Source organism: Canis aureus, chromosome 9, assembly GCF_053574225.1.
Source record: "Canis aureus isolate CA01 chromosome 9, VMU_Caureus_v.1.0, whole genome shotgun sequence".
Taxonomy (NCBI): domain Eukaryota; kingdom Metazoa; phylum Chordata; class Mammalia; order Carnivora; family Canidae; genus Canis; species Canis aureus.
In genome coordinates, this window is record NC_135619.1 from 17175456 (window position 1) to 17194363 (window position 18908).

At 37.6% G+C, this 18908-nt stretch overlaps 1 protein-coding gene across 2 annotated transcripts in view; it reads left to right on the forward strand.

The window, feature by feature from the left end:
- Positions 1-18908, forward strand: part of PRORP (protein only RNase P catalytic subunit) — a 123867-nt gene that overhangs the window by 1062 nt on the left and 103897 nt on the right. The window contains exons 2-4 of one of the 2 annotated variants that reach the window (XM_077909015.1): positions 202-1477; positions 3002-3049; positions 3730-3862. In XM_077909015.1, the coding sequence (XP_077765141.1) occupies positions 495-1477; positions 3002-3049; positions 3730-3862 (1164 nt within the window). In that variant the 5' untranslated portion in view covers positions 202-494. The remainder of the gene's footprint in view (positions 1-201; positions 1478-3001; positions 3050-3729; positions 3863-18908) is intronic. The other variant, XM_077909016.1, reaches the window with a different exon arrangement.

Here is an 18908-nt window from a genome sequence, read left to right on the forward strand (position 1 = left end):
TGTTATGCCGGCCCAGGGCCCCTAGATTTTTGGCTTTTGCTGCTGCCCTTGCTCCTAGGTGTGGGGTTGGGGGCGCCGGGTAGGGGTTTTCAACTTTGCGCCCCTCCTTCAGCAAGATCCCATGGGATCCTGCCTCTTTTCAGGGGCAGTCGTGATCCATGAGAATCAAACTGGACGGACCTCCTTGTGCTTTTTCCTCAGGTTCACAGATTAGGATATATCAGGCACCGAAGGATTCCTGCCCTGTCTCCTGGTTCTGGGACTTGCGACCGAGGTCGGATATATTTCCCCGGCTGGTTATTTAATGGAGAACTCACCAGACTCCGTTGTATTAAGTAGCTCCAAAAGCAGATCCTTGATTTGTGTCTGAGAAACTGAAGATCATCTTTTAAGAAGTTGCTGTGCTTCGATTCTCCACACCTTCACTCCCAATTCCTTAATTATTCTATAGAAATAGGGGCTTTTTGACATCTATCTGGTGCTGGTCTCACTGCATGATGACTTTCTGTTTCACTGGTATTCGAAGCCTTCCTAAGCTTTGGAAGAGCAACCCATACCTTGGCCTAGGCCCAGGACACTCTTTTCTCTCTCTCTTTCTTGAAGACTGTTATGGCATCCGGAACCAACAGAAGTGGTTTTCTCTTAAAACAGTGTCTGCACAGAATACTAAAGCAGTGAATCTGCTGATCGCCAAGGCCAGATATCTTAGAAATGAAGGCAGTAGTAAGCAAGTTTCTTCTGATACCCATCTTTTTGCAGCTGGAGCGGCTAAGAAGAGATCACAGATGAATCCTCATAGGAAAGACGATGCCTTGCCACCTATGAGGAACACTATTCAACTCCCAACAAAACCGTTGAATTCTGAAGAGTGGGATAGACTCAAGGAAGATTTCAAAGGAAGGGCTAATTTTGAAAGTTGGATCATTTCTCAAATGGCTCAGTCCTGTAGCTCTGTGGATGTCGCCAAATCTCTGTTAGCCTGGGTAGCTGCAAAAAACAATGGTATTGTAGGCTACGATTTGCTGGTCAAGTATTTGTATCTCTGTGTCTTTCATAAGCAGACATCGGAAATTATTGATGTCTATGAGATCATGAAAGCCAGATACAAGAGATTAGAATCTGGAGGGTATACTCTTCTCATCCAGGGATTAATCCACTCAGACAGATGGAGAGAGGCCTTGCTATTGTTAGAAGATGTCAAAAAAGTCATGATCCCTTCAAAAAAGAACTATAATGATTGTATTGAGGGAGCCCTCCTTCATCAAGACGTAAACCTAGCTTGGAATTTGTACCAGGAATTGTTAGGTTATGATCTTATTCCTATGTTGAAAACTTTAAAAGCATTCTTTGATTTTGGAAAAAACATAAAAGATGATCAGTATTCAAATAAGCTATTTGACATTCTTTTGTATCTAAGAAATAATCATCTATATCCTGAGGAGTCATTTGCACACAGTATAAAGACATGGTTTGAGAGGTAATTTTGATCTTTCTTTATGTGTATGTTTTCATTTTGATATCTCTATCTAAAAGCAGCCACCTCCTTTTTTTGTTGTTGCTGAAAATTACGCTATTCAAATTATACTTTTCCTTCTCTCAGATTTGTTTCCCTTTAGAGACAAAATTTTTTTACTCTTAAAAAAAAAGTGATGACAGAAACAAGTTCTCTTCTCCATCACGTAAAAGAGAAATTGTTGGGCACTTGTATGTTTTCATGGGTTTTTTTTTTTTTCTTTGTAGAAGGATCATCAGTTTTTTTCTGAGGTGTTCAATATGATGTAATTACAGATAGCACTTGTGACTGGAGTTCATAGCAAGAAAACTGGAGCTGTTTTGGGATCATATTAGTATTTAAGAAGTTTTTCCTAAACCTAGTAACTGGTATCTGTTTAATCTATGCATTTCATTAACTTGGATGGTTAGAGCAGATAGGGGGACCTTAATCAGACATGATTGATATGCAAGTGTTAAAAATGGAAAGTCTCATTGTTCCAGTTCATTTTGGACCTTTCCATCATCCATTTGCTCTCTCCAAGGCTCTCTGCTTTCCCTTTGCTTTTATTCATGTTACTGGCTCTCTGCCTAATTATTGCTTCAGTCTTTATTTACTTATTTCCTCACTACTAATTTATTCCTTTTCTGTTTTTCTCTTTTCTACTACATATCTTCTTTACAGATCTTTGAAGTAGCAACCATGCTACTTATTATTTTATTTAACAAAGTTATTGACTATCACTGAAGGAGCTAAATTGTGAAAATTTTGAATGCCTAGGATTTTAGATTTTATTGTTACCTTGGAGTAGAGTTTTAGAAAAGTAACTGCCTAAACAAAACAAAGGGTTGGAGAGGGATTAAGATTGGAAATAGGGAGATCTATTTGGAGGCAATTATAGGTTTGAATGAGAAATGACGAGGTCTTGAATTAAGAACCAAGGAAGGAGAGAAGGCAAGCGAATCAATAGGAACTGATAGTGTATATAAGAGGAAGGAAAGGATAAGTTGATAAATCAAGTAATTTTGAATTCCTTCAAGGCACTGTGGGTGTTTGGTGATATAAAATTTCTTATGATGGAATTCACAACCTAATTGGGAACATAGTACTTGACAGTTAATAGTAGTGTCTAAGAAGATGGTATAGGGGGAGAGATTACTTTGTGCAGGAAGAATCTCCAGTAGCTTTATGGAGAAGATGAGAACTGAGTTTGATTTAGAGGTTACACTATTAATGTCAGCTTCCGAGTCCCCTGAAGGTAGATTTAGTCTTGAAGATGAGGGTTGGATGACCAGAAAAGTGAAGGGAAGAAGGGGGTCCAGAGTAGGGTACTTTGAGCTTTAGCTCTGTCACAGTGTATCACCCACTCTTCTAATTAAACCATTCTAGGGAAATATCCTAAACTTTTCAGAGCTCTTGCCTACTGGGTTTCTAAATAAAATGCCTATTTTTTGGTTCTGGAGGAATCTGACCTTCAAATGATCTGGTTTTGCAATCTTTTTTTTGTAGTGTTCCTGGAGAACATTGGAAAGGACAGTTCACAACAGTCAAGGAAAGGTAAAGCTCAATATTTAATTTTTAGCTTGCTTGATGCAGGTAGTAAGTTTTGTTGCTACTGATCAAAAAATTTTTGAGAATACATTAGAGATAGGATAATTAAGAGCGTACCCCAGAGAAAAGCCATGTTTTGCATGTGGAGAACTTGTAGTGCTCAAAATGTTTTTCTCATAAGGTGGTCGGAACCTTGTGTGAAGCCTCAGAGATCTTTTCCTGTACAGATTTGGGACCTCGTTGTGTTTTGGGAATGACTTTAAAAACTATCTGGATGCCCAGCAGTGTACTTTTTTTTTAAGTATTTTTTTTAATTTTTATTTATTTATGATAGTCACACACACAGAGAGAGAGAGAGAGAGAGAGAGGCAGAGACACAGGCAGAGGGAGAAGCAGGCTCCATGCACCGGGAGCCCGACGTGGGATTCGATCCCGGGTCTCCAGGATCGCGCCCTGGGCCAAAGACAGGCGCTAAACCACTGCGCCACCCAGGGATCCCCAGCAGTGTACTGGGACTACACTAATGTGTGTTATCAGGTTTATAAGAAATTGGATGCATGTGATGATCACAAAGATTGTAATGTTCTTTTTTCATTACTTTTCAATTTCCTCTTGTTTAAGGATTATTCACTTTAGAAAAAGTTCTTTTCCGGGATACCATTTAACCCAAATTACTGTAATTACAGTGGTCAGTGTTTGGGCTGTGGAAAAACCATAGAATCTATTCACCTGAGTTCAGAAGAGTATGAATCTCTCAAGGGAAAAATCATGAAGGATGTGATAGATGGAGGTGATCTATACAAAAAGACAACACCTCAGGTGAGTCCTGAACAGGTTTTCTTTTTTGGATTGCTTGTCCAGAGTAGGATTGGCAATTTTTTTCTGTAAAAGACCAAATAGCAAATGTTTGAGGCTTCATGGGTCATATGGTCTCTTGCAACTTTTCGACTCAAAATACATTACATAAGTGAATGAGCATGGCTGTGTTCTATTAAAGCTATATTTATGAAAATAAACTGTGGGTTGGATTTGGCCTGCTGGCTATAATTGCCAACCTTCAGGAGAGACTGCTTTAGAATTTCTTTTTTTTTTTTTTAAGATTTTATTTATTTATTAGAGACACAGAGAGAGAGAGAGAGAGAGAGAGGCAGAGACACAGGCAGAGGGAGAAGCAGGCTCCATGCAGGGAGCCTGACATGGGACTCGATCCCGGGTCTCCAGGATCATGCCCTGGGCTGAAGGCAGCACTAAACCGCTGAGCCACCAGGGCTGCCCTAGAATTTAATAGAATAATTGGGGTAGACTATCATCCATCTAATGGAGTCAGTCCTGTTTTATCTAGGCACAGATCCACTGAAGTCAAAGAGATAGGTGCTCATTTTCTAAGTACTTTAGAAAATTGTTCAGTAACTCCCATGAAAACATGGTTTCTCATAACTTTCCTAATCCAGAGTTTAAGGTAGCTTGACAGAATTATTTCCAGATTTTCTTAATATTGAATATGATTCTGTAAGTCATTTTTTGTAGCTTCATTTTTGCTTCAGTACTTTATATTGGTTTACTAAGATTAAGTGAAGAACTAAAATGTTTTTACCTTGGAGAAAGGTTGCTTATCATCTTAGTAAGAGCTTTTTCTTCAGGGTACCAAATAAAAACAAGAAGTGAAAATTGTTCTGCCTTCTTACCTTGACTTAAAATTGTCACAGAATGCCCCTAGATCATATGAAGACCTTTAATCTTCAAAATAAAGTCAAAATATGGTCCATAAAAACATTAGCTTCATTTTATGGAGTACCTTTTAGCTGATTTTATTGATGAAATTAGAGTTAAGATGCATGAAGTGATACTAAGTACTTTACATTCATTATCTTATATCTTATTTAATCCTTATAAATGTCCTGTAAGGTACTATTTTATTTCTCTTTTACAGATAGAGTGATTGAGACTTGGGAGGTTAAGTCTGCCCAAGAACACCTCACTAATAAAATCTAGGTCTGACTGACCCCAAAACCTTTGCTGTCATACTCTATTGCTTCTCATTGTGTGAAAAGTTACAGTGACAATCCATAGTTCCTTATGCTGCCCCTCAACCTGTATCTTCTAAGAATAAGAAAATTCTGTAATTAAATATTATTATCAGGTTTCAGAACCTTAGCATTAATTCAGTGTCATTTAATAAAAGGTACATTTTCAAATTTTCCCAGTAGTCTCCCTGAAAAGTTATATTTTATAAATATAGGAATTATAAAAATATTTTATATTTTGTATAAAATATAACTTTTCCCACTCTGATCCAGGATTCAACCAAGACTTACTCATTGCTTTTGGTGGTTATGTGTCTCTAAATTGAGAACAGTGCCTCCCACACTGCCTTTTTAAGTTTTTATGACATTGATTTTTTGGAAAAGTTTAGATATTTTGTCTTGTGCAGGGCTTCTCAAACTTTGTACCTATGAATCACTTGAAGATCTGGTTAAAATATAAATTCTGTCTGAAGTGGGGCCTGAGAGTCTATATTTTGAATAAGCTCTGGGATGAGTGATTCTGGTCTTTAGACCACATTTTGAGCAGTAAGACTGTGGACTAATTGTCTGATTGTTTTCTCCTCCATTAATTCAGCATAAAAGCTTTGGGGTATATTGCACAGGTAATGTATGCTCATTGCATCACTGCAATCATATAATATCAGGTTATTCTCACTATTGATGCTAGGTTCCATCACTTAATTAGGAGGGCAACTGCCAGGTATCTCTATTGTAAAAGTAAATTTTTCCCTTTGTAATTTTTTTTAAAGATTTTTATTTATTTGAGAGAGAGAGAGCAAGAGCACATGCATAAGTGGGGGGTAGAGGCAAAGAGAGAGGGAAAAACAGACTCCCCACTGAGCAAGGAGCCCAATGCAGGGCTCGATCTCAGGACTCTGAGATCATGACCTGATCCAAAGGCAGATGCTTAACTGATTGAACACCCAGGTGCACCTCCCTTCGTAATTTTTGTAATTAAAATTTAAGTAACCTGTGAAGTAGTACTTCAGGCCTATACAGATGTCCTGTTAACTCTTCACCCAGTGTTTTTTACATCATGGAGATGATTTCTACTTTTGGAGATTGCGAAGAGTGATTTTCTAGTTATTTCATTCCTTCCACATTTTTTAACTGGTGTTATTCTATAAAAGATTTCTCCTTTTTTCTGTTCTAGACCTAAGGACTATTTTTTTTTCTTAATTAATTGTGTTAGGATCCATTATCACCATCATTATTCTTTTTTGATGCTCAAATTGCCCGGGTTTGTCCTTTGGGAGCCCCTTCAAGCCAGTTCCTGTGTCTTTTTGACATTTCCTCCACTATCAGTTTTTGCCCCCCGTTTTTGCACTTCTCTTATTTCTGGCACAAGATGTCCCAGGCTCTCACCTTAAAGTTCTTCTGTCTCAGTTATGGAATCAAATTGAATACTTTGGTTTGACACTTGTCAATGATTAAACATTGCTATAATTCCTTTTTAATGTATATCGCTTTGATTCTATCTTAATAGAAAGAAGATTTTGTTAGTTTTCTCTGTTGGCAAAGACTTAGAACCAAGAGCAAATCTTCTTGGAGAGTCTTATACTGTAAGAGGAGTTGCAGGCTCTAGACTATGGTGAGAATAGCAAAGAGTAGTCATACATTTAATTACTATAACTCACAAAGCAACTGGATATATTCACAGAAGGATTGGAACATTTTCGGTCAAGGGAAATGATTTCCTCTTTTTTTCTTTCTAGATATACTTCCCTTTCCCCTCCTGAGGGTCTCCAATCCTGTATTCCATCTCTTGTCACTGCCTTTCACCTTCAGGCTATTAACATAATAATAATTGCTACCATTTATGAAATAATTGCCACATGTCAGGCACTTCTAGATCTGTTACACTCAAAACAGCCTTGCAAGGATTTCATTATCTGAATATGGGGAAGCTCAAGACAAGCAATGTATCCATGATTAAAGAACAGTGAAGAAAGACATATGATACAGTTGGATTGTTGAGGATTTGGTTTTTGTAGTATTAGTGAGGTAGAAGGGACAGGGATGGATCCAGAGCACTGCTGGTAGGTTGGAGTAGAAGCAACTCTTTTTCTGGGACTAGAGGGAAGGAAGTTAAGGATAGTGGATAAATTAAGTGTTTGGGTGCAGCAAAAATTTGAGAACATATATTCATACCTCTTAATTTCTCTGAAGAGTCTGAGGCAAATTGGTCATTTGAAGTTAAGAGAAAGTGTGAGAGTCTAAGCCTAAGGGACCTTGGGGAGAGTTTTAAGCATTGGAAGTTTGAATTATTTGTGAGAGGATTGGGGAAAGTATTGCTGGGTGATGCTGAAGCCCCAGTTGAGGCCAGAGAACGTAAGTTTGTAATGGCATTGATCTGTGAGACATTTTCAGCAGTCCTGGGCCATCCAGATGTAGGAATGGAGAAGGCAGACAAATGGGGTGATACAGGATTTGCTGGTCTGGTACAGTTGGAAAACAGTTGAGAGTGTAGATGAGAGGATGGCTCAATTAAGACCATGATATCAAGCTTGATAGGAAGTAAAGATGGGTGGGAGCTCATGGATTAGGAAACAATAGATATAAAATTGGATTGGAGGCTCATGGAGGTTGAAGAGCAAGCATAAAAGGAGAGTGACAAGCAGGAGATTTTGATCAGTGTATATTAGAGTTTTGATTTCAGAGGTAGAATGCTCTGTAATGTAAGAGTGTGAGAGTTAAACAGCTGAAGAAGCTTAGAGCCAAAAGTGCTAGATGGTCATCCACAGATTTATTGAGTGTTTATATGATAATTTTTTTAAATAATAATTACAACCACATTTATAAAATGCTTATCAAAAAAATAAATAAATAAATAAAATGCTTATCAGATGCCAAGTAATGTGCTTTGTTACCCTAGGCTAGTGATGAAGAACTGAATCAGGTAGCAAATTTTTTATAAATGTAGAAGTGCCTGAGATGACACAAGGTGCTAGCAAAGAGGAGGAGTCATCAAACTGGCCTGCAGACCAAATCCAGCTCACCACATGTTTTTATAAATAAAGTTTTATTAGAATACAGCCACAGTGATTCATTTATATATTGTCTGTGGCTGCTTTTGTTGGGTACCTATAAAAGAGATCATGTGGCTCATAAAACCTAAACTGACATCTGGCCCTTAATGGAAAAATTTGCTGGCCCCTGATATAGATGACTATCATATAAACTCCAGTTGAGGTAAGGAGTGGAGATATAGTGACTTTGAAGGAGTAATGCGTACTAGAAGAGGGTCTCTTCTTTCTTTTCAGTCCTATAGCATGTTTTGAGAGAATGGGTTACATAAGAACTAAGTAGCTGAGAAGTTACTGATAACCTCAGGAAGAGCAGTTTCAGTTGTACATTGGGGTCCAGAACCAACTAAGTTAGAGCAACTCAGTGAATACACATTGAGTGTAAACTATACTTTTGAGGGGTTTAGATGAAAATAACAAGAAACGGGATAGTTGTGGCTGGACGATGGTAGAGTTCAAGGGAGGATATAGGGACATGGGAGAGACTTGTGCATGTTTAGGAGAAGAAAGGGTGTCAATAAAGATAAAAATGTTGAATTAGCAGGACAGGTAAGAGAGAACGGATTACGAATGAGCAAGGTATAGAAAGAGGGGCTGCCAAAAAGAGCACAAATGGGGAAGTTAGAAATGAGAGTCCTCATTTGAGACTACAGAAAAGAAAGTGAAGATGAGTGCAGATATAAACATATGGGCAGAGGAAGAGAAGTTTGAAGGAAATGACATCTGAGTTAAATGGGTACAAGGTAATAGATTGGAATTAAGTGGAAAGTCTAGTCAACACTAGATGGGAGTCACATCTTTGTCTACTTAAAAACAAAGTATGGTGCTAGCTGACCTCCATAAGCACATAAAATGAGAATTATCAAAATTATTTCAGGCTTAGGGGTGCCTGGGTAGCGCAGTCAGTTAAACACATGCCTTCGGCTCAGGTCATGATCTCAGGGTCCTGGGATCAAGCCCTGCGTCAAGCTCCCTACTCAGCAGGGAGTCTGCTTCTTCCTCTTCCTCTGCCCCTCCCTCTGATCCTGTTCTCTCTTTATCTCTCTCAAATAAATAAAATCTTAGAAAAAATTATTTCAGACTTATGTTTTCATCAAATAGAACTCTTTTGTTCAAAACAAAGTAAATGAGATGGCACCCTCTGATGAAGTGGTTTTCAACCTTGGCTACTAGTTAGAATAGCTTGGAAGATACCAAAAAATTAGTGATACCTGGACTCTACCCCCTATAGATTTTGATTTTAAGTGTACAGTTCAGTGATATTAAATAATTCAAATTATTGTGTAACCATCACCACCATCCATCCCCATAACTCTTTTCATCTTGTAAAACTGAAACTGTACCTGTTAAACAATAACTCACCATTCTCTCCTTCCTCCCAGCCACTGGCAACCACCACAGTACATCCTGTCTTTATGATTTTGACTGCTGCAAGTACCTCATATAAATGGAATCATATAGCATTTGCCTTTTTGACTGGGTTATTTCACTTAGCATAAAGTCCTCAATGTTTATCCATGTTGTAGCATATTGCAGAATTTCCTTCCTTTTTAAGGCTGAATAATATTCCATTGTATGTATTTTTTTAATCCATTCATCTGACAATGAACACTTGAGTTGATTATACAGGTTAGCTATTGTGAATAATGTTTATGAGCATGGGTATACAGATATTTCTTTGAGACTCTGCAATTCTTTTGGGTATATACCTAGAAATATGATCGCTGCATCATATGCTAAATCTATTTTTAATTTTTTGAGGAACTGTGTTTACAGTGGCTACATCATTTTACATTCATACCAACAGCTCACAAGGGTTCCAATATCCACATCCTTGTCAACATTTACTGTCTTCTGGTTTGTTTGGTTGTTTTATAGTATCTATTCTAATGGGTATGAGGTGGTATCTCATCGTTTTGATTTGTATTTCCGTAATGGTTAGTGATGTTAAGCATCATTTCATGTGCTTATTGACCATTTGTACATCTTTGGAGGAATGTCTGTTCAATTCCTTTGCCCATTTTTGAATTAAGTTTTTGTTTTTTGTTGAATTTTAGGTAGTCTCTATATATTCTGAATATTAGTTTCTTATCAGATAATATGATTTACAGATATTTTTCCCCATTCTATGGGTTGTCTCTTTACTCTGTTGTGATAGGGTCTTTTGATATACAAAATTTTTTAAATATTGTGAAGTCCAGTTCATTTATTTTTGTTACTACATGTCTTTGGTGTCATAGCCAAGAAAATCATTGTCAAATTCAATGTCATGCTGCTTTTGTTCTATGTTTTCTTCTAAGAGTTTTGTTCTTTTAGGTTTTATGTTTAGGTCTTTGATTCATTTTAAGTTTCATGTTTGTATAGGGTGTTAGGTAAGGGTCCAGGTTCATTCTTTTTGTATGTCAATATCCAGTTTTCCCAGCACCATTTGTTGAAAAGACTGTCCTTTGCCCATTGAATAGTCTTGGCACCCTTGTTAGAAATCATTTGACCATACATGAGAGGGTCTGGGTTTATGTCTGTTCTCTTGGTCTATATGTCTGTTTTTATGCCAGTACTACACTGTTGTTTTATATGTTTTTTTTTTCAAAGATATTATTTATTTATTTATTTGAGACAGGGGGTTGGGGAAGAGCATGAGCAGATGAAAGAGCAGGGGAAAAGAGACAAGCAGACGCCGTGCTGAGCGCGGAGCCTGCTACAGGACTGGATCTCAGGACCCAAAGATCATAACCTGAGTAGGAATCAAGAATTGGATGCTTAACCAACTGAAACACCCAGGCACTTCCAGAACTATATTGTTTTGATTAATGTAGCTTTATAACAAGTTTTAAATTCAGGAAGTGTGAGTTTTGTTCCTTTTTAAGATTGTTTTGATTATTCAGGGTCCCTTGAAATTCCATATCAATTTCAGGATGAGTGTTCCTATTTCTGCAAAAAAATATTACTTGGATTTTGATAGGGATTGCATTGAATTTGTCGATTGCTTTGGGTAGTATAGATGTAAGTCTTCCAGTCCACGAACATGGGTTGTGTTTCCATTTATTTATGTCTTTAATTTCTTTTAGCGATGTCTAGTAGTCTTCACTGTAATGTTTTTTAGCTTCTTGGTTAAGTTACATCCTAATTATTTAATTCTTTTTGATGCTATTGTAAATAGAATTGTTTTTGTCATTTATTTTTTAGATTGTTCATTGTTAATAGAAATGCAACCCAATTTTTGTATGTTGACTTTGTAATCTGCTACTTTGCTGAATTGATTTATTCTAGCAACGTTTTTTGGTGTGGAATCTAGGATTTTCTGGATAAAAGATCAAATCATCTGCAAAGATAATTTTACATCTTCCTTTCTAGTTTGGATGCGTTTTATTTCTTTTACTTGCTTAAATTGCTTTGGATAGAACTTCCAGTATATATTTAAATAGAAGGGGTGAAAGCAGGCATCCTTGACTTGTTCCTGATCTTAGAGGAAAAGTTTTCAGTCTTTCGTCATTGAGTACGATGTTTGCTGTGGGTTTCTCATATATGACTTTTACATTGAGATAGTTTCCCTCTATTTCTAGTTTTTGATTTTTTTAATCATGAAAGGGGGCTTTTGTCAAATGCCTTTTCTGCATCAATTGAGATGATCTTGTGTCTTTTTTTCCCTTCATTCTGTTGATGTGGCCTCTTACACTGATTGATTTCGTATGTTGAAATCATCCTTGTATTCCAGAATTAGATCCCACTTATATAGTGTGTAATCCTCTTATTGTACTGCTGAATTTTGCTTGCTAGTATTTTGTTGAGTATTTTTGCATCAGTGTTCATGGAGGATCTTGGTCTATAGTTGTATTGTCTTTCTCCGGCTTCAGTTTCAGTGTAACACCAGCTTCAATGAGTTGGGAAGTAGTGTCTCTCTCTTTCAATTTTTTTGGAAAAAGTTTGAGAGGGATTGATATTAATTCTTTAAATGTTCAGTAGAATTCACCAGTGAGCCATCAGATTCAAGGCTTTTTCTTGTTGGGAGATTTTTTATTGATTCTGTTTCCTTATATATACAGATATATTCGTATTTCTTCTTATTTGTGATTATGCTTTGTTGCTTGAACCTCTGCTCAAAAGCAGCAATCAGCAGAGCATAGATCCCCAATATTTGGAGAACAGGATCTTTTTTGTCCATCCTGGTTCCCATAATGCATATGAAAGCTGCTTTAGGAACATGGTAGCTGCCTGCCATTTGGCTTGGGATGAGAGATGAGTAGCTGCTGCTGCACTAAGAGCTAAAACTGGACAAAATTAAGGATAGTTTTGCATCCAAGGCTTCCCCTGCAATTTGCAAGCCTTCCACAGACTCCAGAGTTCCAAAATAGTTACATCAGACAGTTTCTGTCAGTGTAATTGTTGTCTAGGTGGGAGAGACAGATTCCTGGCACTTCCATCTCCACCATCTTCCCTTCGGCTTGATGAGTTTTGACACATATATACTCCTGTGGAGCTGTCACCACAGTCAATATAATAATATATTTATTACCACCAAAAGTTTCATCTTGCCACTTTGTAATGGCTCCTGTACCTCATCTTGCCTCCCCCACCCCAGGTAAACAGTCAATATAATAATATATTTATTACCACCAAAAGTTTCATCTTGCCACTTTGTAATGGCTCCTGTACCTCATCTTGCCTCCCCCACCCCAGGTAATCATACTATATATTAGTGGTTTTTGTCTGTTTTTTAAAAATATATATTCAGCATAATAGTTTTGAGATTTCGTTCGTGTCTTGTGTCTCATTTTTATTCCTGAATATTATTCCACTGGGAATAAAATTCCACTGGGATATGCCACAACTTGGAAATTCATTCACCTATTGATTGACATTTGGGTTATTTCCAGTTTGAGCCCCATGTTGGGTGTAGAAATTACTTAAAAGATAAAATCTTTAGGGGCACCTGGGTGGCTCAGTCAGTTAAGCGTCTGCCTTCAGATCAGGTCATGATCTCTGGGTCCTGGGATCAAGCCCCGAGTCCGGCTTTCTACTCAGCAGGGAGTCTGCTTCTCTCTGTCTCTCTCTCTCCCCTCCCCACTTCTGCTCCTCCTCACCATTATTTTTTTCTCTCTCTCTCAAATAAATAAAATCTTTAAAAAAATCTTTTAAAAAATTGGGTTGCTTATTTTTTAAAAAAGATTTTATTTATTTAAATAAATAAATTTATCTCTCATGAGAGAGAGAGAGAGAGAGGGAGAGAGGCAGACACATAGGCAGAGGGAGAAGCAGGCTCCACGCAGGGAGCCCAATGTGGGACTCGATCCCAGGACCAGGATCATGCCTTGAGCCAAAGGCAGAAGCTCAACTGCTCAGCTACCCAGGCATTCCTCTAGATACAATTCCTATGTCAGATATATCTTCTGCAAATATCTTCTCTGTGGCTTGCCTTTCATTTTTATAAAATAGAGGTTCTGATTGAGTTGTTCAGGTTTTGGGGCTTAGACATCAGGATTTTCAAAAGTTCCCAGGTGATTTTAAATGCAGCCCAGGTTTGAGAACCACTGCTTCTAATGTGAGGTTTTGGTCTACAACCATACCACCCTGAACACACGCCATCTTGTCTAATGTGAAGTTTTGAAGAGCCCTAATGATGTATGGCAGTTTTTTTTCTACAGGATAATTTTGGGAGAAAACCTCAGAGGTAAATTTTTAGCTTTTCTGTTTTAAACCTTTGTTTATTGTACTTAGACATCACAGCCAGCAGATGGCAATAGTATAACATGTAAAAATTATTCTAGGTTTTATAGCCCGATCAATCAGGTTAAAGGATTTGAAAGATTATCTACGTCATTTTTAAGTCTGGTTAGTGATAGTAGGTAAGACAGGATGTGAATTTTAAGTGAACAAAGCAGAAATCCAAATAGTATGTATGTCCTGTGAAACTAATTGAGAGAACAATAATGAAGATCAGAAAGTGCATTCAGAGCTATATGAATACTGTTAGTTTAACATTAATAAGATATTTTCCCCTTATTAACCTTCATTCTTAGCAGTAACATTATGGTACAGATTTTTTTTAAAAATTCAACTGTTAAGGTATGAATTCAATTCTTCCTTGAATCTTTTTATTAGGGAAAATTTCAAACATATGTAAAAGGAGAGGGACTAGTATATCGACCCCCTAGCTCAATGATTATTAACTCATGGCCCCTCTTATTTTATTTATACTTCCACCTGTTGTTCCCTTATCTCTCAGATTATTGTGAAGCAAATCTAATCTTAATCATTTGTCCTATAAATTATAAATTCACTTCACTTGTTTCTTTTTTTTTTTAAATTTTTATTTATTTATGATAGTCACAGAGAGAGAGAGAGGCAGAGACACAGGCAGAGGGAGAAGCAGGCTCCACGCACCGGGACCCCGACGTGGGACTCGATCCAGGGTCTCCAGGATCGTGCCCTGGGCCAAAGGCAGGCGCCAAACCGCTGCGCCACCCAGGGATCCCCACTTATTTCTTTTACCGTTCTCAAACCTGGTAAACCTTTTACTTTTCTTTTACCGATACTTCTTTGTAGAGTGATTTTTCTTAAAGAAATACTTTAGAACAGCAAAAATCTCTACACTCAATGTAGGGCTTGAACTTACAACCCTGAGACCAAGAATCACTCCACTGACTGAGCCAGCCAGGTGTCTTAAGACCCCTTAAATTCTTAAAAATTAAGGACTTCCTGAGAGCTTTTGTTTATGTAGGATTATATTTATTGATAATTACTGGATTAGAAATGAAAACCAAGAACCTTGGGATACCTGGGTGGCTCAGCGATTGGGCATCTGCCTTTGGCTCAGGTTGTGATCCCGGGATCCAGGATCAAGTCCTGCAGCGGACTTCTGCGAAGAGCCTGCTTCTTTCTCTGCCTATGTCTCTGCCGCCCCCCCCCCCACCCGCCTCTGTGTCTCTCATGAATAAATAAATAACTCTTAAAAGAAGAAAACCAAGAACCTTTAAAAAATATGTATTAATTTATTTGAAATAACAATATAAAAACTATTACATGTTAATATGACTAACATTTTCTCAGTAATAACTGTCATCCAAAACAAAAACAATTTGTGAAACAGGAGGCATTGTCATATATTTGTAAATGTCTTTATTTACTTGCCATAATAGAAGATAGCTGAATTTTTGTATCTGCTTCTGTACTCTGTTGTGATTTTGGCTGAAGCATATGAAAAAAATGGAGGCTCATTAGAAGTAAACATAGTTAGAAAAGGTAAGATTATTTTATTCACATTTTCAGATAATTATGTTTATTCTTTGATATTATATCAAAACTCCTGCGTACTTGTGAGCAAATGTGAAAAGGGCAGATAATATGTTAATATTATTATAAAAATAGTTTTTAACTGACAGATTTCCTGAACCACAGTGAGAACCACACTGCTTTAGAAATACTCTACAATAGATATAGTTTCCTTTTTCTCTCTTTGAAAAGTTTCAGTAAAATTTATCTCTCTCAATTATACAAACATTAACAAAAAATGTTAAAAAAAATCTCAATACTCAGCATTTTTTTCAGCATATTTTCTATTTAATGTCTTCTATTCTCTTTTAGTTCTTTTTTTTAAGATTTATTTATTTATTTTAGAGAGAGAGAGGAGAGCACTCTAGTGGGAGGGGCAGAGGGAGAGGGAGTCTTAAGTCAGACTCCCTGCTGAGCAAGGACACCCCCCCCCAGCCAGGGCTCAATCCCAGGACCATGAAATCATCATGACTTGAGCTGAAATTGAGCATCCGACACTTAATCCACTGTGCCACCCAGCCACCTCTTTTTCACTTTTTTTTTTTTTTTTTAAGATTTTATTTATTCATAAGAGAGGCAGAGACACAGGCAGAGGGAGAGGCAGGCTCTCTGCAGGGAGCCCAGGATCAAGCCCCAAGTTGAAGGCAGACCCTCAACCACTGAGCCACCCAGGTGCCCCTATTTTAGTTCTTACTGAAACGAATTTCATCACCATCTGTCACTTCAAAATGGAAGTGTTTTTGTTCAAGGGGATCCCTGGGTGGCTCAGCGGTTTGGCACCTGCCTTTGGCCCAGGGTGTGATCCTGGAGTCCTGGGATCGAGTCCCAGGGATTGAGTCCCACATTGGGCTCCCTGCATGGGGCCTGCTTCTCTCTCTGCCTGTGTCTCTGCGTCTCTCTCTCTCTCTCTCTGTCTCTGTGTGTCTCTCCTGAATAAAAAATCTTAAAAAAAAAAAAAAGGAAATGTTTTGTTCTAATCACAAAATTTTTTTAAATAAAATTAATATTTATTAATTATAAAAAAATTTCAGTCAACATAGATAGGTCTAAAGAGGGAAATAATATGGGGATCCCTGGGTGGCTCAGTGGTTTAGCGCCTGCCTTTGGCCCAAGGCATGATCCTGGAGTCCCGGGATCAAGCCCCACGTCGGGCTCCCAGCATGGAGCCTGCTTCTCCCTCTGCCTGTGTCTCGTGGAGCCTGTCTCTCTCTCTCTCTCTAGGTCTATCATGAATAAATAAATAAAATCTTTTTTTTAAAGGGAAATAATAGCCTACAATGGTCCTCTCATTTTGAGCTTTTAATGAAACTCTTAAACTTTAATCACAGTAGCAGTCCCCCATAAGCCTGTGATTTAAAACTTCTTAAATAAAACTTTAATGACTTGGGATTCTGTTTTCTGAAAAAGAAATTGGAAAAAAGCAAATCACCTGTAGTACATTTAATTGAATTTTGGGGGTTAAGTTTAAATCAAACCATTTGTTCTGCTTGATATCTCTTGAGTTAATTGACAGAGGGAGACCTTCTGGTGTTTCTCAAACTACAGACTTAAGACAGCACATTCACCTGAATGAATGTCAGTATAAGAACCGATCTAATGTAGGTGTTTGTTGTTGTTATTATTATTGTTTTTAGTTTGAACGGCAGTGGCAAACTTGAAAGATGTGAATTGACTAAGCCCTTTGTTACAGTATTCAGAACTTAGCACTCTCATCTTTTCTGGGTTTGAAGCTCAAGTTATCTCTAAGATGAACTATGAGGTTTCCCCCCAGTTTTAAAAAAATGTTGAATGGCAAATGACAAACTTGTGGGGTTTGCTACTTTAAGAAAAAAACCTGAGAAAAAAATGCAATAATATGCTAAGTATAGTTATATGTATATGTATGTATGTATGTATGTATGTATTTTGAAGTCTCTATAAAAGTCCATTAATGAATATAGTCCTTAACTTAGGAACATTTTACCCAGTGCATACTTAATTAGCTATTAATGTTATTCCCCATTCTCTCTTCCTTAGCCTTACAATTGAAAACTGGAAAATAGGCATGTCATCCTTAGATCATTCAGGGTGGTGAAAAATCAATGAGTTTTGAAGTACAGGAAGGGTGAAAACATAAAAAGAGAAGCAGATAGATTCTTTGCAGTGGCCTTGTCAATGTCAGATATTTCCCTTATATCTGTATTCTTCTTCATTTTCTCCTATATAGTACTTGCTGAAATTCTTCCAACTGGGATCAAGTCATTTTCATTAGAATTGGCTTTAAGCAGTGTATTTCCTTCTGATCCTTGCTGAATTTTGTTTTACAAGGGAATGGGAATTTTGTGTGGTTGTGGGTGTTTGTTGCCTCTGTTTTAGAGCTGGGTGGGCAATTTTTAGACATGGAGAACAGTTTTCCTGATAGATTTGCAGAGGATGCTAGAATGGGAGGTTTCATGAAGATTACAGTGCCAGAGACAAGGATAATGGCGCTTTTAGGGTAGAGATTTGAATAAGGTGGAAGTGTACAGATGAAAAACTTGAATTATTTTTTTCTCAGGCCAAAGACAAGAAAGTCTGGTCTCTCTTACATCCTATGATCTTTTCTCCCTTAGTTTCAGGGGGGTACTGCTATTATAATGTAGCCCCATTATGTAGTTTGGCATGGAAACCAGGTCATTTCTGATAAATTTGGACTTATGGGAAAAATATTGTGAGTTCTAAATAACCAATTTATAAGTGAAGTTTAGAAATAATGTATTGGAAGTGAGGCACTACCCAGGGTAAGCACACTTTTTGAGTTTTCTTTTCCTTAGGAAATAGATGCCTCAGGTTTCTGATTCAGTTTTTCTTTCACTGTTGAATAAATGTGTCAGTTGTTATTGCCTTTTCACTTGGTCTCCCTGGAGAATAGAATAGGGACTAAGATAGATTAGAAACAATAACAAACTGGTACTGAAGACTGTTTACTTCTGAGGGAAGAGAAAACTCTCAGTGTGAAATGGCAGCAGCAGAAATGTTGAGAATAAGGGCAAAGGTCTCCTTCATTCTCCATGTGGCTCCAAACTCCTAACTCCTGATCTTTGTGAAGATGTCCCTCTAGCCCCTTTCTTCTCTCAGTTAAATAGAACTTTGTCCTTCTAGATATTCAGATATCAAAATTGTCACTCATTCTGGACTTCCCTCTTTCTTTCCTTCATACCCTACCGCCAGCTACCAGAAAGTCCTGTTGATTTCCTTCAAAGGATTTCTGACCATTTTTCATCACCTTCACTACTACCAAGCTTTTGATCCAAGCTACTGTCATCTCTAGACCAAGCAATTGCAATGGCCTCCTAACTGATTTCCCTGTTTCCCAATGCCCAAGTTTGTTTTCAGTTAGTAATCCTTTTGAATCCATGTTGGGTAATGTCACTTCCCTGCTTAAAACTCTCCAAGAGCTTTCCATGTCACTCAGGCTGAAACTCAGTCTTTACAGTGACCTGCAAGGCCCTTTGCAATCTTGCTCCCCTTTAGCCTCTCAGATCTTACTACATTTCAGCTGTATTG